Source organism: Palaemon carinicauda, chromosome 12, assembly GCF_036898095.1.
Source record: "Palaemon carinicauda isolate YSFRI2023 chromosome 12, ASM3689809v2, whole genome shotgun sequence".
NCBI lineage: Eukaryota > Metazoa > Arthropoda > Malacostraca > Decapoda > Palaemonidae > Palaemon > Palaemon carinicauda.
In genome coordinates this window covers 12,600,446-12,625,278 of record NC_090736.1, presented here as the reverse complement: position 1 = coordinate 12,625,278, position 24,833 = coordinate 12,600,446, and the positions used below count along the sequence as shown (strand labels likewise).

Genomic DNA, 24,833 nt, shown 5'->3' with positions numbered 1-24,833 from the left:
AGTCCCCGGGTCAAAAGGACTCGACATCACTCCTGTCCTACAGAAGCAACTTCAACAGGCATTTGTTTCAGGAGGCAAGGTCTCGTACCATTACCAAGATACCCGATGACAACTTTGACCCACTCCAGGCTTAGCAGTGAGGTGGATGTAAGACCTTGATTATGATTTGGACTCTTCGGTAATGTACAGCCAGCATCAGCAAGCCTTGAGCCTCCGGTTACTGAGCAAGGTGAACCAGACTCCATCTTCCTTCCAGTACTGTTGTCACGACAATGGCAATTAATTAAATCATTAATATTCAAGAGGTGGGTTAGACAAAGTTTAATTTGTATTGAGCAATATATTTTCACAATAAATCATACACAGGTCTGAGCTCTTTAAATTTCAATCTTTCAATGTTTTTCAAATAGAATACGTGCTCTTCATTTCATGGTAGCGATTTACAAAAAACAACTTGTAAGAATAACGGTCAGGGGACGAAGACTTAACTTTTACGTTAGTACAGTTTTCAAAGGCAGTATAAAAGTCCAAGATAATTTCTAAGTCTAAAAGTGAGGGTTTTGGTTATGGCAAGCAAAGGGGCAATAATTATTACAACTTCTCCTTCTGAGGACTTAGGCCCGACTGATGCATGTCCTGCGGGCATTGTAAGGCTTCACCGGCATTGTAGGGTGTGACCTCATGACGTCAGAAGAGAAAGACCAATCATAGCCATAATCGTCACAGTAATCCAGATACAACCGGTAGGCCTACGCCCTCCTGAGCCGTTGTTCCCTCAAGTCCCGTCTTTAGGCTCCCCCACAAAATCTGCAAGATAAGGAGGGAGGCAGAAAAACATTTGTTGGCAGTTCGGCTTGGAGACAACCTCTTCTCCAGTGGATGCTGATAAATCACACATCCCCCAAGCGAGCCGGTGACCAGAGGTTATTCACATGACCTCAAATAGAGATTCACAACCAAGGTGTACGTGACACTGTCCTGCATCCGGACAGTCACTGGACTCGGGGAACCCATGTACTCCACTCCAGAGGGGAGAAACCGGACATTAGACCTTCTCTGCCATGCTCCTTTGGCCGAGGAGCCAAGATTAAAGCTTTGGTCCAAATTAGTAGCAGAGTCCAAAACTCGCAAACCTCTGCAAGAAAAGACTCGCTTAGAGCTGGTAACTCTTCCAGGCTGCTTCACCCCCCCCCCCTCCTTTCATGAGGCAAAAGATGTACTGTATTAAGACATCCATGAAAAAGACTTTTTCCTTGCCTTTAGACCTGGCAGTGACATCTTTGGTTCAAGATTTGTCAGCGAAGAAGCCAGCGGCACAACTAGCAGTGTTTTCAGTGGCTTGTGCTTCAAACATGGAGAGGTTGGTGAAGGCAACCCTTCAAGCCTCCTCTTGGATAGACCACCAGTTAGGGACAGTTGGCTATCTCGCTGACACGGAGGATTTGTCAGACCCGGAGACCCCAAAAAGCTAAAGCTCTTTAAGAACATCATCCTGTCTGGAGCCAAGGCAATAGAATTATTAGTCTATAATGCCACCAACCAATGGGCCAACTGGGTCTTAAGGAGGCGAGATGTCATCATCTCCAAGTTGCTGAAGGCAAGTACCTTAGAGGAAGATCCTCCAGCTCCGTAACCCCTACTTCCATCCTGTCTTTATTCCCTGCTGAAGACATCGAGGCTGTTGTGTAGAAATGGAGGAAAAAAAAAAAAAAGTCAATTCTCTCCTCGGGTCAGTAACAATCTGGCCCTCCACTCCAGTTGTGCCAAAAGATTCTCCTGTACAGCGGTAAGCTCACAGGACTTCCAGACATCCCTTTTAGAGCAGAGGGTCTTGAGGAAGGGGAGGGAGAGCTGCTAGATGAGGACAGTACCTCCCTAGGGCACCATTCCCCCCGCAGTTTCACTGCTGGGAGGATGCCTAAGATGGAGGTGGCTGTGCCAGGGTCCGAACCATAGACAATATCCTTTGGTCGGGTAATGTCCCATTCATCAAACAACAACCCCCCCCCACTGATTTGTCATCTAATGAGATCATTGTCTTTTGCGAAGGGATCAGCGGAGCATATTGCCTCTCTAGGAGCATGATCCAGACCATGTTAGGGAAGGCGTTTTTCAGAAGGTCATCAACTCCAGGTTCCTTCAGTCGATTTTTTCCTGTAAAGAAGGCATCTGGAGGCTCGAAATCAGGCATGGACCTCTCAACCTTGAATGAGTCTGTCCTTCAAACTCAGTTCAAGATGGAGACTTCATGATCATATTAGGCTTGAAATACATGTACTGTTCTTCCAGATACCAATCCATCCAGCGTTATGGAAATACCTAAGAATCCAACTGCATTACTGGATATACCAATTATAAGTGCTATGATTAGGCCTGTCAACAGCATCACAAGTGCTCACATAGGTGTTCACTCTGGTATTGGTCTGGGCCCACGCCACAGCAATTGACTACTTCGTTATCTGGACGACTGGTTGATTCTGACAGACTCGATGGAGAACCTTCTACACCAATACATGGTTCTCAAGTTTTGCTACAATCTGGGAGCCATGATAAACTTTGCGAAGTGGTGTCTGCAGCTCAAACAGCACCTGGTATATTTAGGAATGTAAATAAACATCCAATTGGGAAAAACATCCCATCTCAAAGCAGAATCAAAAGGTTCCAGGAAGTGGCTCCTCGACCTTTTCATGTGCAAGGCTCGCTACCAGCCTTACGGTGACAGTGCCTGTTTGGACACCTGATGTCCTTATTCCCCCAACGGTTGCCTCTGTATTTGGTCACCAGTGGTAGCTGAAGACCTTATGGTCTCAGACCAGAAGAAAAACTTGAGCTGGTGGATGCAAGACTCCAATCTTCTCAAAGGGGTAGATCTTCCTTCTCCTCCTACGGATTTTATGCTCTTCATGGATGCATCAAAAAGAACGGTGGGGGATTACTTGCACCAGTACATGGCCTTCTGGGTTTGGTCCGACTCTGATTGGCAATGCCACATAAACCTGGAGTTACGGCAACCTTTCTAATCCTTCAACATTTCCAACAGCTCCTTTCAGGAAGCAATGTTCTAGGATATCTTTTTCATTATCCTTTCAGTGTGTAAGTCTGGTGTCCCTCAATATTCTCTGATTTCTCTAGGTAGCTTTATTGTGTCCTTACAGGTCAAAGGAGTGAGTTCTTAGTCCTCCTTGTAAAGAAGAGATGGAGAAAGACTTAAATAGAATCTCAGCAAGCCTTGCTTGCGTGCAGTCTGTAGTGGCATACTTAAACAAACAATTAGGTACCTTTTTACATCTCCCTTTTAGCCTGGTTTATTCTGGGTAGAAATAACATCTTGGCAGACCTGAGCAAGAGGACTCGATAGTCTAGTAGATATGTCGAATAAAATGGCTAAGATATTCACTTTCGGAAGAAAGCATGAAAATTTGCATACAGGGGTTTTTGAGTAGGCTGAATCCATTTCTAACCGGATCCATGCTGGCAAAATCGAGAAATCCAAAATGGCCGCCTTGCGTATTGCCAATTTTTATATTTTATCAGAACTTTAGTTCTATTTGACATAGAAGCATGATCTTGGTGTTGATTTATAGGTTTTTAGGGTCAAGGAATTCAATGAGTTACACTAAAATACCATAAAATAATATTTTGAGCAAAATCCAAAATGGCTGCTTTCTGCTGGTAATGCAAATATCAATCTAGTTAAACGTTTTTCTTCTGTGTGGCACAGCATCTTATGGCTAAATATAAATTGGCAAACATGAAGAGTGACCTGCAACTATTTTCCAGAATGTACATCTCTTGCCAAGCACGAAATGGAGAATTGGACATCTTCTTCCAGCATGAGAACCACTCTTGGCCACCGTCGCTGGGTGAAAATAACATGATGCGACTTGGAGAAAAAGCTGAATTACTGAAGTGTTTAGAACCACTAGCCCAACGACCAAAGAACATACCTGATGTGGATGTGAAGATATTTGATGGGGCAGCTCTCGTCCACAGATTGGATCCCAAGACTGCTAAAACAAATGGGGCAGCTCTCGTCCACAGATTGGATCCCAAGACTGCTAAAACAAATGTGAAAACATTTAAAGACTATGCAGAGTGTGTCTTTGTTCCTTATCTCAAGAGGCAACTTTAACATGTGGCTCGAGTAGATGTTGTTTGGGATGCCTGTAAGGACGACAGTCTTAAAGCACACACCAGAGAGCATCGAGGTACTGGAGAAGCTCTTCAGGTTTCCGAGAAAACACGACTTCCTCACAACTGGAAATGCTTCTTACGTGTTGACAGAAACAAGGTGGAACTCTTTAGATTTCTAGCCAATGTGATCAAATCTGAATCAACAGTGCTAGGAAAGATGCTGGTCACAACAAAAGGTCAGAATGTTGCCTCCTCCTCAACACTTGATGTTTCTGGGCTTCAACCATGCACTCATGAAGAAGCAGACTACCGAATGATGCTTCCATGCCTACAGCAATAACATGAAGAGGATTATGGTGCATGCGACTGACACAGATGTCTTAGTTCTAGCCTTTGTGACTGCTATCAGCATGAAAGATTGTGAACTCTGGCTAGCATTTGGTCATGGTACTCACTTTCGGTATATTGGAGCACATGTCATAGAGCTAGTGAGCTTGGCAATGATTACTGCAGAGGCCTCCCATTCATGCATGCCATATCAGGATGCGACACGGTGTCGTCATTTAGCTCTGTCGGTAAGAAGACTGCATGGGAAGTATGGAAATCATTTCCAGAAATCACTGAAGTGTTTCAAAGACTGTCTGCTACTCCACGTGAAGTTACAGAAGCGGACCTGAAGAAACTTGAAAGATATGTGGTTCTGCTGTACTCTCGCACATCGCAACTCACTTATGTAAATAAAGCCAGGAAGCACCTCTTCTCCTACTGTAATTGGAAGCTGGAAAACATCCCACCGTCACGTGCAGCACTTCTACGACATGTAAAGCGTGCTGCTTATCAAGCTGGATACATCTGGGGTCAGGCATTGAAAGCCAGGCCAACACTTCCGAGTCCTTCTGAGTGGGGGTGGACACTTGACAGTTAGAGAATGTGGGTGCCCTTATGGAGTACCCTGCCAGAAGCATCAAAGGGCTGCAGAGAACTCATTAAGTGTGCCCGGAAAAAGCGGTGCACAGGAAGATGTCAGTGTGCTAAAGCAAGCCTCCCGTGCACACAGCTGTGTTTTTGTGGTGGACAATGTGAAGAGGCCATTGACAGATTAGATTAAGTTTATTTCTTGAAATTTATAAAACATTTCAATATTTTGTTTTCATCTTAATACTGTTTCAGTAAAACCATTTGTTCAATGTATATTCCTAATATGAAACGAAAATGACAAGTGTACGTCTCTATTCTTTGTGCGTTACGAGAAAGAACAATATTGCTTTCAATGGCTCATCGAAATTTATTTAAACTGTAACTAGATTTTTTTACTGGTGAACATATTATAGGAATCAAAATGCTTTATTGAATTTCTTGTCCCAAAACCTATTAATAACAGTGAAAAGGTGAATAAAGTAGTTATATACCGAATAGACAAATAGTTTACTGGTTTGCATTATGCATGGAGGGCAGCCATCTTGAATTTTGTTCTAAATTACATTTTATGTTTTTTTAAGGAGTCTTATTACATTCTTTGACCCTAAAAACCTATATATCTAAATTAAGATCATGTTTCTAGGTCAAAAAGAACCAATGTTCTGATAAAATAGCAAAATCGGCAATACGCAGGGCGGCCATTTTGAATTTCTTAATTTTGAGTAGGACCCCTTGGTTTGCCAGCGTGGATCCGGTTAGAAATGGATTCAGCAGACTTAAAAACCCCTGTATACAAATTTTCATGCTTTCTTCCGGAAGTGAACATCTTTTTGACATATCTGCTGGACTACGATAGTTGGGTCCGAATGGTCTTTGGATCCTTGGATAGGAACTAAAGTCCTGACTTTGATTTCTGTGACGTCTCTCTCCATTACTGAATCTGCAGGCAGCATTACAGGATCCATTCCATCATCCTTGGGACAATGTAGACATCTAATGCATTCACCCCCCTTTCTGCCTGATCTGGAGGCTCCTCAACAAGGTGAGATTGTCTTTCAACTTATCAGTGATGCTAAAATCTCTGCTGTGGCAGCATGCATTGGTACCTAGACCTTCTTCTAATTCTAAAAGAGTTTCCAAAGGAGCTACCCCTCAACTACATGCAAAGATCTATCACAGGGCCTACCCTCTCACACTACCTTCTATGTTGACTACATGCAAAGATCTGTCACAGGGTCATCGCATTCCTATGACTTCATGCCTAGAGGTTATGCAGCTTCTCCTCACTAACAGAGGGTTTTCTCAACCAGTGACAAAACAGATGTCTGGATACCTCAGTAGGTCCTCTATCAATGTCTATCAGGCGAAGTGGGCGATCTTTAGTGGTTGGTGTCTTAGATAGGGTGTCTCTCCACTCAGAGCCACTACACCCGTGATTGCCCAAATTTTTTCATGTAAACTGCTCAGTCTTTGCAGTGAAAGGCTATTACTTGACCTTAAGCTAGATCTTTAGTTTGAAAAGGGTTGACATTTCCTCTTCAGCAGAATTATTGATGCTCATACGGAGCTTTGAGTTATCATGCCCTCAGTCAGAAGTGAGACCCCTTTCTTGGAACATAGTTAAAAGTCTTGCATTCCCTGAAAGGAACTCCTTGAACCTTCTTTTTCCTAGCCTTGGCCTCTGCAAAGAGGGTCAGTGAGTTGCATGGTCTCTTCCATGACATTGCCAATTCAAGGGGAAGACTCAAAATATGGCTATAGTGGACTCTAGGTTTGGGCCCCTCTGGATTGCTTGTGTACTGGAGGTTACCAATGATACTGATTAACTTTTAACATCTCCTGTGAGAGTGCTAAGGCGCTACCTTGATTGTACCAGGACCCACATAACAAACATGTGCTTGTCATCATCGGCAGGGTCAAGAGGACAATAACCAAAAACACGCTTTCCTCCTGGAATAGGCAGGTCATTTGACCCTGACAGCACCTCAATCCTTCCCCTAGTCAACAGGAAAGGCGACCAAGACGACCCAGAACTCATGACATTATGGGCATCAGCACTTCCCTAGGGTTTAGAAGGATCTTTTCTGTGGCGCAGATGTTGCATCAAACAACCTTTACCGCTCACTTCCTGCAAGATGTGACACAGATTTAAAGGCCGGTCATGAATGGCAGGGGCAAGGGACAGTGACATTGCCCTGTCAAGCAATACAATGCCCTAGAGACTGACCACATTACATATGATCAGCGCCTAAGCCCCTCTCCACCCAAGCCAGAACCAAGGAGAGCCAGGCAATGGCTGCTAATGACTTATCAGACAGTATTAGCCTGGAATGAAATGTAAAGGAACAATTGGCCTTTCCTTTTCTTCATCTTCCCCTCTCTTGGGATACTGCATCCAAGGCCCTGCTAGCTGGCTCCCATCAACTACAGGTATGCCCTTTTTGCATGCTGCTTGAATATATATTTGTGATTACTGTATATATTTCATTGTACCCACTGTAAATTACTTGGGTTGTACAGCTAGGAAAAATACAATTTTTTTTTTTTTTTTTTTTTAAATTTGTGATTTTGTTATGGTTCAACTTCATGCCCCATAATTTTCACCATAAGGTAAATTTAGCTAGATCTCTAATTAAGGGATTCAGCAACCCCAGATCTACATTCAGGAGATGGAATTGGGACAGAAATAGTATCACCTGCATATGCAATAAGCTTATTTTCTAGGCCAAACCACATATCGTGTATACATACATACATATACCAAAGGCACTTCCCCCAATTTTGGGGGGTAGCCGACAACAACAAGAAACAAAACAAAAAAGGGGACCTCTACTCTCTACGTTCCTCCAGCCTAACCAGGGACTCAGCCGAGTTCAGCTGGTACTGCTAGGGTGCCACAGCCCAACCTCCCACCTTTCCACCACAGATGAAGCTTCATACTGCTGAGTCCCCTACTGCTGCTACCTCCGCGGTCATCTAAGGCACCGGAGGAAGCAGCAGGGCCTACCGGAACTGCGTCACAATCGCTCGCCATTCATTCCTATTTCTAGCACGCTCTCTTGCCTCTCACATCTATCCTCCTATCACCCAGAGCTTTCTTCACACCATCCATCCACCCAAACCTTGGCCTTCCTCTTGTACTTCTCCCATCAACTCTTGCATTCATCACCTTCTTTAGCAGACAGCCATTTTCCATTCTCTCAACATGGCCAAACCACCTCAACACATTCATATCCACTCTAGCCGCTAACTCATTTCTTACACCCGTTCTCACCCTAACCACTTCGTTCCTAACCCTATCTACTCGAGATACACCAGCCATACTCCTCAGACACTTCATCTCAAACACATTCAATTTCTGTCTCTCCATCACTTTCATTCCCCACAACTCCGATCCATACATCACAGTTGGTACAATCACTTTCTCATATAGAACTCTCTTTACATTCATGCCCAACCCTCTATTTGTTACTACTCCCTTAACTGCCCCCAACAGTTTGCAACCTTCATTCACTCTCTGACGTACATCTGCTTCCACTCCACCATTTGCTGCAACAACAGACCCTAAGTACTTAAACTGATCCACCTCCTCAAGTAACTCTCCATTCAACATGACATTCAACCTTGCACCACCTTCCCTTCTCGTACATCTCATAACCTTACTCTTACCCACATTAACTCTCAACTTCCTTCTCTCACACACCCTTCCAAATTCTGTCACTAGTCAGTCAAGCTTCTCTTCTGTGTCTGCTACCAGTACAGTATCATCCGCAAACAACAACTGATTTACCTCCCATTCATGATCATTCTCGCCTACCAGTTTTAATCCTCGTCCAAGCACTCGAGCATTCACCTCTCTCACCACTCCATCAACATACAAGTTAAACAACCACGGCGACATCACACATCCCTGTCTCAGCCCCACTCTCACCGGAAACCATTCGCTCACTTCATTTCCTATTCTAACACATGCTTTACTACCTTTGTAGAAACTTTTCACTGCTTGCAACAACCTTCCACCAACTCCATATAAAGTACGAAAAGTAATGGGGCAAAGAACATTACCCTGAGGAACACTTATTACATTTGTACTCAGTAAATGTATTTAATATATATATTTATTTTGCACCCAAAGATATAAATAGCTATTCTGTGGCAGGTGGGTTGGGAGGGCTCTCCCTTCATGCCACCAGTTGTTAACCATCTACCTTCTTAACCATTCAATGGCAGTTCTAGGACCACTGAAGACATATCCCTATTTTAAAAGACAAAAGGTTTGTACATGTGTTGGGATAAATGAAAAGGAGGATTTACTTATACATAGACTATTTACTAAATATTTTATAGCTTTAGAATTTTAATATTTTACATAGAAATGTTCACTAGTCTAATGAAGTAACTGATATCCAATTACGTGTTAATTATATACATTATTTATCCATAGCACAAAATTCTTACTGTATTTTTAATGTTTTCTGTGTAATGTATTGTATTTATCTAGTACTGTATATATTATTACAGTACTGCATATAAGGAGGACTGTAAGAGCACAAGGTTCAAAACTAAACAAAACGATTTAACAAAATTAACTTGATAAGAAGAAATATATATATATATATATATATATATATATATATATATATATATATATATATATATACAGTGTAATATATATATATATATATATATATATATATATATATATATATATATATATATATATACAGTGTAATATATATATATATATATATATATATATATATATATATATATATATATATACAGTGTAATATATATATATATATATATATATATATATATATATATATATATATATATATACATACATACATACAGTGTAATATATATATATATATATACATACATACATACAGTGTAATATATATATATATATATATATATATATATATATATATATATATATATATATATATATATATATATATATATATATATATATATATATATTATATAAGTTGAAAACCACAACCGTTTGTTGACCTAGTAATTAAAACAACATTATGCATTTAAATTTAAACGTCTTTTATCTCTTTGTTTAGAGATCAGTGCTGCTGTCAATGATGGGCTCTGTTGGTGCACTGCTGGAGGTTGTGCTAATCCTGTACCTGATAGCTGCCTCTCTATTAGGATGCTATTCTTTGCCGTTCTTTGCAAAGATCCGTCCACAGCCACAAGACACACCCATGGTACATGTCATAGCTAACTGTGTTGTGGTGCTTATATTATCCAGTGCCCTTCCACTTTTAGCAAGAACACTTGGTAAGTACATTTAAATTTATTTAGCAAGAACACTTGGTAAGTACATTTAAATTTATTTAAAGTAGCCATTTTTCATTTGATTCTTAAAGGTTTTGTTGTTCACAAAGTATGCCATTCAGGTTATATTATAAAAATACTGTTCAAAAAGTTCCAAATGCATGGTAGACAAATATTTAATGATTAAGAAATTAAATAGTATTTGGTTTTGAAAGTGATGAATCGTGAAATACTCTGTGTGAACGGTAATCACCATATGCATACTAGGACTAAAAGAAATATTGCAGCTCAACCCCATTTGACGTGACTATGCATCTGTGAAAGATGTAAATACTAATAAAATTGAAAAGTAATTTCTATTTCCCCTAGCTCTACAAACTTGAATCCTTTAAAAAAAAAAAAGGGAATGTCTTTAGCAGAGATGAAACAGCTGTTGAATTTGTCAATGAGTTACAATAGTTAACACAAAGTGACAAGTCCAACTCTATTGTGAAAGATGCCTCCCTGTAGAACTATGGCTCAGATTGAGAAGGGTAGTTGAGGTGGGAAGTTAGCGTTTGAAGACCGATTTGTATAACTAGGTAAAATATAGATTACTTTTAAAATTGTTTTATGTTACTACAGATATACAAAACTAATCATTAAAAAATAGAAGTATCTGTTATACAAAACTATCATTAAAAAATAAGAGTATCTGCTCGTGGGTGGATGGAAGTCCCTCTAGAATGAATCTAGTTGGATAATTTTCTTCCCTTGAATATGGCCGTCTCCCTGCTCCTGTACAAAAGCATCATTGTCAGTTCAGTATGTGATAGTATGACTGCTTCAACCCCAAAGGAGTGATAAGAGAGAAGTAGAAAAGGTAGCCATTCTGCCTTTCATTCTATACTTAAGTCAAAACGTTACCTTAAGCAAGATGCTCATCCGTCCTGTTTGGGAGGTGAGCTAGCTATGCTACTACTATAGCAGTAACCACAGGGCCATGAACAATTGTCAAAGAACTTGTAATTATACTTCCTAAGTAAAAAGTATTTCTGCTTCATCCCCAAAAGAGGGATAAGAAAGTAGAATAGTTAGTCATAATGGCTATAAACAAACTGTATGAAAACTATTATCATACATCCTATAATATATTATTGCTGATGTAATATTAATTTTTCAATATTAAACTTACCCGGTGATCATGTAGCTGTCAGCTCTGCTGCCCGACAGAAAAACCTAAGGACGAAATACGCCAGCGATCGCTATACAGGTGGGGGTGTACATCAATAGCGCCATCTGTCGAGCAGGTACTCAAGTACTTCATGTCAACACAGAACCAATTTTCTCTCTGTCGTGCCACCGGCAAGACCTACTAAATACGCTGTTGTTTTCTGGATTGATTTTCACGTTATTTGGTGAAGTATTCATTTCTGGTTATTAGCTATCGCTGTGCAGAAGTTATCTTCAATACTTCCTTGCATTCTTTTATTGGATTTTGGATTATTTGTTGACGACTTGGATAGATTTTGAATTCCCCCCTTTGACTAATTCAAGATGTCTGACCCTGCTCAAGTTCCCAAGTACAGGAAGTGTAGCGCTAGGGACTGTTCTAGGCGTCTTCCGAAGGCCTCTATCGATCCGCACACCGTTTGTTCCAATTGTTGGGGTAAAGCCTGTCAATTGGAAGATCGATGTGAGGAATGCGTTGGGCTTTCGGAATTCGATTTTCAAGAATTCCTGAAATATGCACGTAGGCTAGAGAAGGATAGGATCAGGAGGAGTTCGTCTCGCTCAATTGATTTTTCCTCTCCCCATGCCCCACAACCTATTCCTTCCCCTGTAGTGGTTGCACCCGACCCCCTGCTAGCTCTCATCAACCTTCGATGGCAGATATGATGCGTGCCATCCAGGCTCTACGTGAGAGAGTCGAGTCATTGGCGAATGACCGCAATCAACTCATGGCTGACGTCAGGGAGTTGAAAGGTAAAAGTGCAGTGGGAAGTGAAGTGAGTGTCAGTGCAGTGAAAAGTGTCAGTGTTACGCATGAGGGTGCGTCTGTTCGTGCCTATCGTCCTCCCAGTCCGGGACCTCTTGCAAGCTCCCAAGCCCAGGGGAGAAGCAATGTCGTACGACCAAAGGGTTCGACAGGCTTTAATCAGCGGACAGACGTTCCCTCCGTGGTTTTAGACGTATCTTTCCTAGATCGTCCCACCCACAAGAAGACGAGTGAGCCCGTTCATTCCTCGTCTGCGGAAGAGGTTTCTCGCCAGAAACGCCGGACCAAGGTCTCACGGCCTCTTAAACGCAAGGTCCCTTCCGAGCAAGTCCAACGGCCCAGGTGTAGCCACTGGGTCAGTTCGGACTCGCTGCAGTCCTCCGACGACTGCACACCTCCTAAGAGAGGCAAAGTGGTACCGAAGTAGGCAATAACTCCGTCTGTTGCCGCACCAGCTGCTGTAGACCCTAAGTGGTCTTTGCTGCAGTCTATGCAGACTCAGCTAGCTTCCTTTATGCAGGAGTATCGTGCGGAGAAGGTTGACGCTGCACCCGTTAGCCTACAACCAGCCACGGTTGTGCGCCTAGCTGACGCTGAGGCTGCCTGCTCCCACACTCCGGCTGTGAGAGCTCCACCACCTATGCGCAGTCGACCCTGCCAGACGCAAGTTGACGTTCGCCGACGCGCGGAACCCTCCGTTGACGTGCGTGAGCTACCACAACAACAGGAGGGTGGCGTTAAGCTGCCGTGTTTTGACGCGGTGCGTCAGCCTCCGCAACCCACGGTGGTCTCCACTATGCGCCCCCACTCAGCTATGGTTGTTGCCAGTTCTCAGACAGACCAACAGTGGCATGACGTTGGATCCAGTGCCGCCACGCATGCACCCGTGCTGCCGGACTCAGCCGTCCAGCTTTTATCTACTCCTTTGCCGCTTCCTCCTCAGCATGCAGACGATGGACTCTCTGATGATGACGAAGCTGCTCATCTTTACGACCAACACTCGGACATCGACGAACCCAAGACCACGCCTCCCTCCTTAGACTTTAGGAAAGTGCTTGCGCTGTTCAAGGATTTATATCCGGATCAGTTTGTGTCTGCAGCTCCACGCTCGCCTCCCTCTGAGTTCGCTTTAGGCATGCAGTCAGCAGCTCCTGCCTTTACGAGGCTCGTACTCGCTCGCTCGTCCAAGAGAGCTTTAAGGGTACTGGGAGAGTGGTTGCAGTCCAAAAAGCAACTTGGGAAGACAACCTTCATGTTTCCCCCGGCTAAGCTTGCTTCCAGATCTAGCGTCTGGTATGCCACGGGAGAGGTTCTCGGCTTGGGAGTTCCTGCCTCTGCCCAGGGCGACTTCTCAAGTCTGGTAGACTCTCCCCGCAGGCTGGCTATGAGACGCTCCAAGATTTGCTGGACTCCTTCGGATATGGACCCTCTTATGAAGGGAGTTTTCCGTGCATTCGAAGTCTTTAACTTCCTGGACTGGTGTTTGGGAGCGTTGAGCAGGAAGACCTCCCCTTTTGATAAGGAAACTTCCATGCTCATTATGTCCTGCATGGACAAAGCCATACGGTATGGTTCTAGTGAGCTTGCGGCTTCATTCGTGTCCGGGGTCCTCAAGAAGCGGGATCACCTTTGCTCCTTCTTGTCAGCTGGAGTCACCCCATGTCAAAAGTCTGAACTTATGTTTGCTCCGCTCTCTAAGTGTCTCTTCCCTGAAGAGTTGATCAAGGAGATTGCCGCCTCCTTGATCCAGAAAGACACTCATGACCTGGTGGCGTCATCCGCATGCAAAGCCACCTCTTTACCCTCCGTGCCTAGACCCAGGATGGACACACCAGCGTCAAGGTTCATTCCGCCCTTTCGTGGCAGAGCCTCCAGCAGAGGAGGTGCTCGTGCCGAAAGTCAACGTGGGAGCAAGAAGAAGGGTTCCAAGTCCTCTAGAGGCAGAGTCTGACTGCCACCTTCTTCAGACAGCAGTGGGAGCCAGGCTCAAGAACTACTGGCAGGCCTGGGAGAACAGGGGCGCAGTCGCACAGTCTGTGAAGTTACTCAGAGAGGGGTACAGGATTCCATTCTTGCGCAAGCCCCCTCTAGCAACAACTCCTATCGACCTCTCTCCCAGGTACAGAGAGGAGGACAAGAGGCTAGCTTTACAGCAAGAGGTGTCTCTCTTACTACAAAAGGGAGCGGTAGTCATAGTCCGGGACCATCAATCCCCGGGCTTCTACAACCGTCTCTTCTTAGTGGCGAAGAAGACAGGAGGGTGGAGACCGGTGCTAGACGTCAGTTCTCTGAATGTCTTTGTCACAAAGCAGACGTTCACCATGGAGATGACAAAGTCGGTTCTAGCATCGGTCAGGAAGGAAGACTGGATGGTCTCGTTAGACCTAAAGGACGCGTACTTTCACGTCCCCATCCACCCAGATTCCCAACCTTTTCTAAGGTTCGTTTTCGGGAAGGTTGTATACCAGTTCCAAGCCCTGTGCTTTGGCCTAAGCACGGCACCTCTAGTTTTTACCAAACTGATGAGGAATATTGCCAAATTCCTGCATTTAGCAGACATCAGTGTCTCCCTCTATTTGGACGACTGGCTTTTAAGAGCTGCGTCAAGTCGTCGCTGTCTGGAGAATCTAAAATGGACTCTGGATCTGACCAAGGAATTGGGTCTCCTGGTCAATATGGAAAAGTCCCAACTCGTCCCATCCCAAACTATAGTATACCTAGGAATGGAGATTCAGAGTCAAGCTTTTCGGGCTTTTCCGTCGGCCCCCAGAATCAGTCAAGCCCAAGAATGCATCCAGAGCATGCTGAAGAAGAACCGATGTTCAGTCAGACAGTGGATGAGTCTGATAGGGACACTTTCATCGCTGGACCAGTTCATCGCGTTAGGGAGACTCCACCTCCGACCCCTTCAGTTTCACCTAGCTGCTCACTGGAGAAAGGACAAGACGCTAGAAGTGGTCTCGGTTCCTATTTCCGAGAAGATGAAGTCTTCACTGACTTGGTGGAAGAACAACATTCTTCTCAGGGAGGGTCTGCCACTGGCTGTTCAGACCCCCGACCACCTTCTCTTCTCGGACGCATCGGACACGGGCTGGGGTGCGACACTGGACGGTCGGGAATGCTCGGGCACGTGGAATTCGGATCAAAGAGCGCTGCACATCAACTGCAAGGAGCTACTGGCAGTTCATCTGGCCTTGAGAAGCTTCAAGTCCCTCCTTCTAGGCAAGGTGGTGGAGGTGAACTCCGACAACACCACAGCCTTGGCGTACATCTCCAAGCAAGGAGGGACTCATTCGATGATGTTGTACGAGATCGCAAGGGACCTCCTCACCTGGTCAAGAGATCGAAACATATCCCTAGTAACGAGGTTCATTCAAGGCGACATGAATGTCATGGCAGACCGCCTCAGCCGGAAGGGTCAAATCATCCCAACAGAGTGGACCCTTCACAAGAATGTTTGCAACAGACTATGGGCCTTGTGGGGTCAGCCTACCATAGATCTGTTCGCTACCTCGATGACCAAGAGGCTCCCAATTTATTGCTCACCGATTCCGGACCCAGCAGCAGTTCATATAGATGCCTTTCTTCTGGATTGGTCCCATCTAGACCTTTATGCGTTCCCCCCGTTCAAGATTGTCAACAGAGTACTGCAGAAGTTCGCCTCTCACGAAGGGACAAGGTTGACGTTGGTTGCTCCCCTCTGGCCCGCGAGAGAATGGTTCACCAAGGTACTGCAATGGCTAGTAGACGTTCCCAGAACACTTCCTCTAAGAGTGGACCTTCTGCGTCAGCAGCATGTAAAGAAGGTACACCCAAGCCTCCACGCTCTTAGTCTGACTGCCTTCAGACTATCGAAACTCTCAAGAGCTAGAGGCTTTTCGAAGGAGGCAGCCAGAGCGATTGCTAGAGCGAGGAGATCATCCACTCTCAAAGTCTACCAGTCAAAGTGGGAAGTCTTCCGAAGCTGGTGCAAGGCGAAATCAGTATCCTCAACCAGTACCTCTGTAACTCAGATAGCTGACTTCCTTTTATACCTAAGGAAGGAAAGATCCCTTTCAGCTCCCACGATCAAAGGTTACAGAAGCATGTTGGCAGCAGTCTTCCGTCACAGAGGCTTAGATCTTTCCAACAACAAAGATCTACAGGACCTCCTTAAGTCTTTTGAGACCTCGAAGGAGCGTCGGTTGGCCACACCAGGTTGGAACTTGACGTGGTTTTAAGGTTCCTTATGTCAGCAAGGTTCGAACCGCTTCAATCAGCCTCTTTTAAAGATCTCACTTTGAAGACTCTTTTCCTCGTCTGCTTAGCAACAGCTAAAAGAGTCAGTGAGATACATGCCTTCAGCAGGAACATAGGATTTACATCTGAAACGGCTACATGTTCCTTACAGCTTGGTTTTTTAGCCAAAAACGAACTCCCTTCTCGTCCTTGGCCCAAATCGTTCGAGATTCCAAGCCTGTCCAGTTTGGTTGGAAATGAACAAGAAAGAGTCCTATGCCCAGTAAGAGCTCTTAAGTACTATTTAAGACTTACTAAGCCTTTACGAGGACAATCAGAAGCTTTATGGTGCTCTATTAAGAAACCTTCTTTACCGATGTCGAAGAACGCAGTTTCTTATTATATCAGACTTTTGATTAGAGAAGCTCATTCTCATCTGAATGAGGAAGACCATGCTTTGCTGAAGGTAAGGACACATGAAGTTAGAGCTGTCGCAACTTCAGTGGCCTTCAAACAAAACAGATCTCTGCAGAGTGTAATGGATGCAACCTATTGGAGAAGCAAGTCAGTGTTCGCATCATTTTACCTTAAAGATGTCCAGTCTCTTTACGAGAACTGCTACACCCTGGGACCATTCGTAGCAGCGAGTGCAGTAGTAGGTGAGGGCTCAACCACTACATTCCCATAATCCCATAACCTTTTTTAATCTTTCTCTTGAAATGTTTTTATTGTTGTTTTTGGGTTGTACGGAAGGCTAAGAAGCCTTTCGCATCCTGGTTGATTTGGCGGGTGGTCAAATTCTTTTCTTGAGAAGCGCCTAGATTAGAGGTTGTGATGAGGTCCTTTAGTATGGGTTGCAACCCTTCATACTTCAGCACCTAGGAGTCGCTCAGCATCCTAAGAGGATCGCGAGGCTCAGTAAGGAAGACGTACTTAAAAAGGCAGAGTAATTGTTCAAGTCGACTTCCTTACCAGGTGCTTATTAATTTTGTTTGTTATTTTGAATAACTGCTAAAATGAAATACGGAATACTTAGCTTCTAATGTTAACATGTATGCTGGTCTCCACCCACCCCCCTGGGTGTGAATCAGCTACATGATCACCGGGTAAGATTAATATTGAAAAATGTTATTTTCATTAGTAAAATAAATTTTTGAATATACTTACCCGGTGATCATGAATTAAAGGACCCACCCTTCCTCCCCAATAGAGACCCAGTGGACCGAGGAGAAAATTGGTTCTGTGTTGACATGAAGCTCTTGAGTACCTACTCGACAGATGGCGCTGTTGATGTACACCCCCACCTGTATAGCGATCGCTGGCGTATTCCGCCCGTAGGTTTTTTCTGTCGGGCAGCAGAGCTGACAGCTACATGATCACCGGGTAAGTATATTCAAAAATTTATTTTACTAATGAAAATAACATATTGAATAAGTTAAGAAATTATAATATCGATATGCATTGGTATTATATGTGTGCACAATTACAAAACAGTAGCATGACCTTGAAATCAGTTGACGACTACCAAAAGTAAAACTAAATTATTATTATTATTATCATTACTAGCTAAGCTACAACCCTAGTTGGAAAAGCAAGATCCTATAAGCCCAACAGGGAAAAATAGCCCAGCCAGGAATGGAAACAAGGAAATAAATAAACAATATAAAAAGTAATGAACAATTAAAATAAAATATTTTAAAAACATTAACAACATTAAAACATATTTCATTTATAAACTATAGAAATACTTATGTCTGCTTGTCCAACACAAAAGCATTTGCTGCAAGTTTGAACTTTTGAAGTCCTACTGATTCAACTAGCCAATTAGGATCATTCCACAACTTGGTCACAGCTGGAATAAAACTTCTAGGGTAATGTGTAGTTGAGCCTCATGATGGAGAAGGCTTGACTATTAGATTAACAGCATGCCTATTATTACGAACAGGTTGGAACTGTCCAGGAAGATCTGAATGTAAAGGATGGTCAGAATAATAAAAAATCGTATGCAACATGCATAATGAACTAATCTAGTAGCCTTTTACTCATGAATGTAATGATTTCTGGTTTCCAGGGATAACCAATTTTGACTTACTTGGAGACTTTGGGAAGATCAGCTGGTTAGGAAATTTCTGGATTGTCCTCGGCTACAACATGTTATTTGCCTCTGCTACAGCATGGTGTCTGGTTAAGAAATTTACAGCAACCATTAGACATGAGATATACATAAGGTAAGGTGTCCTTTTTCATTTTGTAAGTGCTGTTTAATGAATTAACGATGTTAAACAACTGAAGACATTTTTTATAGATATGATTATTGAAAACTTTTTTTAAAACTACCCAGTATATTTTGCTTCATTTAACAGGTTCAAGTTGATAGTGCTGTCACTTTTGAAGAGGGATTCTTTCAAATTGCCAGCACAAGTTATGAATGGGGGTATGATGAATCCTGGCAACATTAAAGAAGAGTAGCATATGGCTTAGAGAATCATTCATGTCAATGGTTCTCATATATCCCCATGAAAAATGAAAGGCATTTATCCCTATCTTAAACCATGACATCAGATTTTGTAATCTACCATGGATTTTACACAGACTGAGTGTTTCAAGAGGGTGTTTGGTAGAGCAGTGATTTGATATACTGAACATCAATATGAATATCCAAAGTTGTAGTTTTGATTGAAAATGGGAACGAGTGAGGGTCAGAATAAAGGTGAAATCATGCTGTACTTTGAAATCTAAGAACTTCCTTATGGTTCATCTGTGCAAGAAAATTCTCATAAACTCAAGATAATTCTTGTATAAATATTTAAGCCTCGTTTTGGAAAATATCTACTGTATGTGATTTTTTCTATGTACTGTACTATGTGAATCCTACTTAAAGTGACTGATCACGTAAATAATATAATGGACTACATCTTAGTAACTGAGGTGCATTTAGCAAGATTAACCTTGCAAACAAGCAGCTAGGTTGGAAATTTAAACATATTTCTGTGACAAATTGGTGTTGTTTATAGGAAAATATTTGCTTATTTTCTAGAAGTTTTCATAATGTATTGTCTTTCAAAATAGCATTTTAATCACTAAAATCAGTTATGAAAAATGAATACCCGGTGAAGCATAATGAAAATCATACAATTGGAGGTGATAGTTATAGTTTATCTCAAGATTTTTTGAAGAAGAGATGATGTCTTGAAGATTTTTTTGAAGAAGAAATGATGTGTTGGTGTACAGTATTGTTATATTAAAACAAAATTGAATTTCTATTGATTGTTTATTTATAGGCTTGGTGAAGAAACTGAGAGAAGAACCTTTCTTTATCAAGTTTCTCATCTAAATTCTAAGCTCAATGTTTTAGAAGTTTAAAACTTGTATTTATTTATTTTTGGGTCAGTAATATACAATAATGGATGAGGGTTACACAGTGCTTTTTTTATGCTATATACATTTGCAGACTTAAGAGCACGAGTATGACGTTATAAGGGTCTACAAAATAGGTATATGATTTTCCCCACTATGTATACACTTAAATCTTTTATGATTTTAAAATTTTAAGAGAAGGTTTTTTACTAGCCAGTTTATGAAATGTTCAGGGGAAAGGTGGTCTCAGGAGACTACTTATGAAGAAAAAACTTCCGATACCAAGGTAACTTTTAAACGTATCACAATATTGTGTATAATTTAAAGTCACAGATCAGAAGAAATATTGGATACACATATTTTTGTAGGCTTTAAAATAATCTTCAATATTTTTTATTTAATTTTAATAAAGTGGGGCTCTATTTTGTGGTGACGGATGTGGCTACTAGTACATCCCCCATTATGTAACCTTCCTTGTAAAGAGTACCTTATTTTCAGACAAGAGAAGTGGTAGCCTAAGGATACATTACTTGTCAGCAACATAATTCTATACTTTCACAAGAAAAGATTTAATGCTCATTGTTGCCACCCTTGTTCAAGACCTATTAAAAAAAATTGTAATTCCAAACTTGAGCATGATTGATTAATGGTAAATCAGCAAAGAAAAATAATTATTGTGGGCATTATTTCTGTAATAAATTTGAAGTGCATGGAACAAAGAGTATATACCACAGCTGTCCACAAAGTGGCATAAATTATCATGTACTTTGTAATCCATTATGACAATATGCTGTAAGTACAGTATCTGGTAGATCACTATAGTTATGTAGTAAGATTTGGAGCATACATTTATTAATCCTATAGCAAGATTAAGAGCATAATTTTTTATGCAATATTTTTTTTTTTTTTTTTTATCTGTACACCAATTTTGATAATATTGGTCAGATGGTTGGTATGCTGTCACTTCTAACCAAAGATTGATAAAGGCTGGGTAGTTCAGGTACTTCCCTATGTTCCACATATTTGCACATGAAATGCAATTTGCTCAAAGATTTTCTAAAGGCAGTTATTTCTGTGACAGTTACCCTTTATCTACAAATGTAATTGCTTGAAAAGTATGCCTCGTAGTTTTATGGCAAGTACTGTACTGGATTAGATATAAAAGCCTTATTTTTTTTTTGCGCATCTGATGCTTGAGGGAAAAAGTGGTTTACTGCCCAAAACCTATTATTTTTTTTCTTTTAAATCCTCACCATTATTTTCCAGTTATAGTTTTGTGTTTAAAGGCGAATCTTGTTTACATTGTGTATGAATTATTTACGTGGTACTTTTTATTGGAATAATATATTTTGTGATTGTGGAAGTTACTGTGGACATGCATTGCTTCTAGGTGGAATAACATCATGGTGAGAAATTTTCTACGGAAATGTTGGATAATCTCCAGTAAGGTTTATTTTACATTGTGGTTTTGGCGTTCTTTATAATTTTTAGTAAAATCAAGTAATAATTGTTTTTAATTGGTTGCATATCATGTAATAAAATATTTCTATTTTTGAATCAACATAGTCATGAACGAAACAGTTTTTTTCTGCTATTAATTGGTACTTTTCTGTTAAAAAAATCTAATTGAACAATTTATAAAATTCAAACTTTTCAATGTCACATGTGAAGATTTTTCTCCAGTATTTGAATTTTTCATGCTCTCTTTAATTCACTTTAGAAGCTAAGGGACCACATATTTCATAGTAACTTCAAAACTGGTGTGATATTTATTCAAATTTACTGTATTTAAAGTCTGAGCAAGATTTCCCTCTCATTGTGAGTGGTGAAATGCATGCATGTTTTCCTAGTAATTTTTTTTATTATTGAAGTTCTGTACTTAGAGAAAGTGTGATGCGATGTATGATTGTATTGGAAATTTATTATTATGCATCCAATTGATTTTGTTAACATGGAAATATTTAATCTTATATTTAGATGGTGTATGATTACTATAAGTTGAATGAGTGATTAATTTTACCTCAGTTATCCAGATGACTTATCCAAACGTCTGGTGCTTTTATTTTACTTTCTGGATTTATTTTCTTGTATACTTTAATATTTATTAGTTTTAAAATGTAGTGATTCAACTCTTTATATTTTTATACAAATAAACCCTATTTCTATTAATGCAAAATGACTCGACTCATAAAGCAATTACTTTCCACCTCCTCCATGTAAATAGTATTTGCCTTCAGTTGAGAATTTTTTGCAAACATATCGTAGTCTTTCCTCTGTTTTATAAAAATTTAGTCACTTTTTTGTAAATAATCTTCCTTGTAGTATTTGTACCTCATATTCAGTGTAAAATATTTTTGAACATTTTGCTCACTATTAGTGTAGGCTAAGTATTCTGTATAATAATTTTTGTGAACACAAATCCTGGGATGGTACAAATTCACCAACATCCAGGTGTAATTTTTATAAAACTTTTGTTTGTTATTTATGTATATAAGACTGTACAGCAAGACAATAAAAATATCTGTAATTTTTGCTACTTTTTTTACACTATTTAGTTTTGTACTATGAAATCTTATAAATGATTTTCTTTGGATTAATATGCTATGGGATCTTCAAGGGTTTTCCTGTAAATGCTAGAACAGGGAATCAAATACAACATAAAAATACCAAAGAAATACTGTTGCCCTACTCAAGGTCTGATGTATCAATGTACAAGGCACTGACTGAGTATTTATCAGGGAGACGCATGGGTTCAGGCTCTATTGAACCCGTCAGCAACCCCCAAAGCTGAAAATCATCTAGCAACTTACAACATATCATCATAAAGAACTAAACTAATACATTAATTCCTCACAACACAAAATTAATTAGTTCCGTAATGGCTTTCATAACATGATTTTTTCATCTTGTGTCGCCTTTTACATGTAAGTAGCCTAATTCGCTCAGACCCTACAAAAACACCACATTAAATGATAATAAAAAGGGTACACACCACTAAACAATACTGTACTAAATTTATAACAAGTACAGTACTGTGTTTGGATCATTCAATAATAGATTAACTGTTGGTAATCAGTAAAAGAAGTGTATAATTAGAGTAAAGAGTAAAATACAGTAACAAAAATGTGGAAACTTACCTTTGGAGTGAGGCGATGTCCGAGAGGTAAGTGCAGGGTGGTGGAGGAGGATGACAAAACGGCAGAAAATGTCAACAAGTGGCAGAAAACAAAAATTAACTTTATAAAATAGATTTATAAATGACAGAAAACCTAAACACTTAATTTTAGAAAACATATACAAATGGCAGGAAATAACACAATGACAAACTTGAAACAAAATTTCATTTTTTTTTTTTGCATTTTTCTATTTTTCATTTTTTTTACTTTACGTTTTGTATTTTCTAAATGTAATGACACCACGTATTTTCTTCATCACTGCCACTTTTCTTTCGTTTTTTTATCTGACGCTTGGTCTGATTTTAGCGAAAGCCTCTTTTTAAAATAATTGTCCAAAGAACCTTGTTTCTGCCTGCTTCTTAAAATTTTCCTGAAATGACTAGGGCAAACTTCACTACAGTACTCAAGCGCACGATCTGTGAGAATTTTTTCTGGGTGTGTCTTTTTTATGAGAGCCAACATTTTAAAGTTGTCATCTAGAACCAACTTAATTTCTGCCGTTGTCAGTGGGTCATCATCCTCCCCGCTGTCCTCTTCCTGAATGACATTCAGTCACATGGTCTCCAACTCCTTCAAGTCATCCATCTTAGTTCCTCTTGGTGCTCCTCAATAAGCTCATCAACTTCCAGACCCATGGACTTCCCGAGTGTAATGATCTTGGCAACTTCAGATTGAGCAACAGGTTTAAGATCCTCAACATTTTTGGAATCACCTTCAGCTTGGTCTGCGTGGAAGGCCTCAAAATCTTGTGCGGAGATGGCATCAGGCAACAGCTTCTTCCACGTAGAGTTCAAGAGGCGCCTCAAAACCTCGTGCCAAGCTTGATCAATGATTTTGAGGCATATGACAATCACTGTATGCTCCTTCCAAAATTTACGAAGGGTGAGGTTTTTGCTCTCAATGATTTAGAAACATCTCTTGAAGAGATATTTCATATCAGGCTTCTTAAAATTTGAAATCATTTGCTGGTCCTTGGGATGGAGGATAGGGGTGGTGTTCGGTGGAAGAAAGAGAACCTTAATGAAGGAATACTCTGTTACAATATCTTCCTCGAGGGCGGGAGGGTGAGCAGGAGCATTGTCCAGCACCAGCAGGTATTTCATAGAGAGGCACTTCTCTTCCAAATACTTTCTCACAATCGGGCCGAAATAAACATTTACCCACTCAATGAACAATTGTCTTGTTACTCAGGCTTTTCCATTAGCCCTCCACAACACGTGAAGATTTTTCTAAGTGACTTTATGGGTCTTGAAGGCTCAAGGAGTATCTGAGTGATCACCAGCAGGGGTTTCACCTTGCAATCCTCACTGGCATTTGCACAGAGTTCAAGGGTAAGCCTGTCCTTCATAGGCTTATGCCCGGGTAGCCTCTTTTCTTCTGACATGATGTACAATCAATGAGGCATTTTTTTCCAAAAAGCCTAATTTCGTCACAATTGAAGACTTGCTGGAGACTAGCTTTCCCGTACAGTCAACTCGTCGAACGTCTTAACAAAGACTTCGGCTGCTTTTCATGTCCGAGCTTGCAACCTCCCCATGACGCACCACCGAATGAATGCTTGAGCGTCTTAAATTTTTCAAACCCACCAAGAGAAGCCTTGAACTCAGGGAGCCTGCTTCGATGTTCCTTCTCCTGCGCATGCACAAGATCACCGAAAATGGCGCTGCCTTCCTGCCAGATTATTGCTTCGGTGATAGTTTCTCCAGCCACTTCTTTGTCCTTTATCCAGACAAGCAGCAGTCTCTCCATCTCAT

At 41.1% G+C, this 24,833-nt stretch overlaps 1 protein-coding gene across 1 annotated transcript in view; it reads left to right on the top strand.

The window, feature by feature from the left end:
* The window catches only part of LOC137651225 (protein LMBR1L-like), a 62,430-nt gene extending 39,997 nt beyond the window's left edge, over nucleotides 1–22,433 (top strand). Inside the window, exons 7-9 of the mRNA XM_068384423.1 lie at nucleotides 10,134–10,353; nucleotides 18,618–18,774; nucleotides 18,910–22,433. Of these exons, the coding sequence (XP_068240524.1) occupies nucleotides 10,134–10,353; nucleotides 18,618–18,774; nucleotides 18,910–19,015 (483 nt within the window). The 3' untranslated portion in view covers nucleotides 19,016–22,433. The remainder of the gene's footprint in view (nucleotides 1–10,133; nucleotides 10,354–18,617; nucleotides 18,775–18,909) is intronic.
* Nucleotides 22,434–24,833: the final 2,400 nt, after the last annotated feature.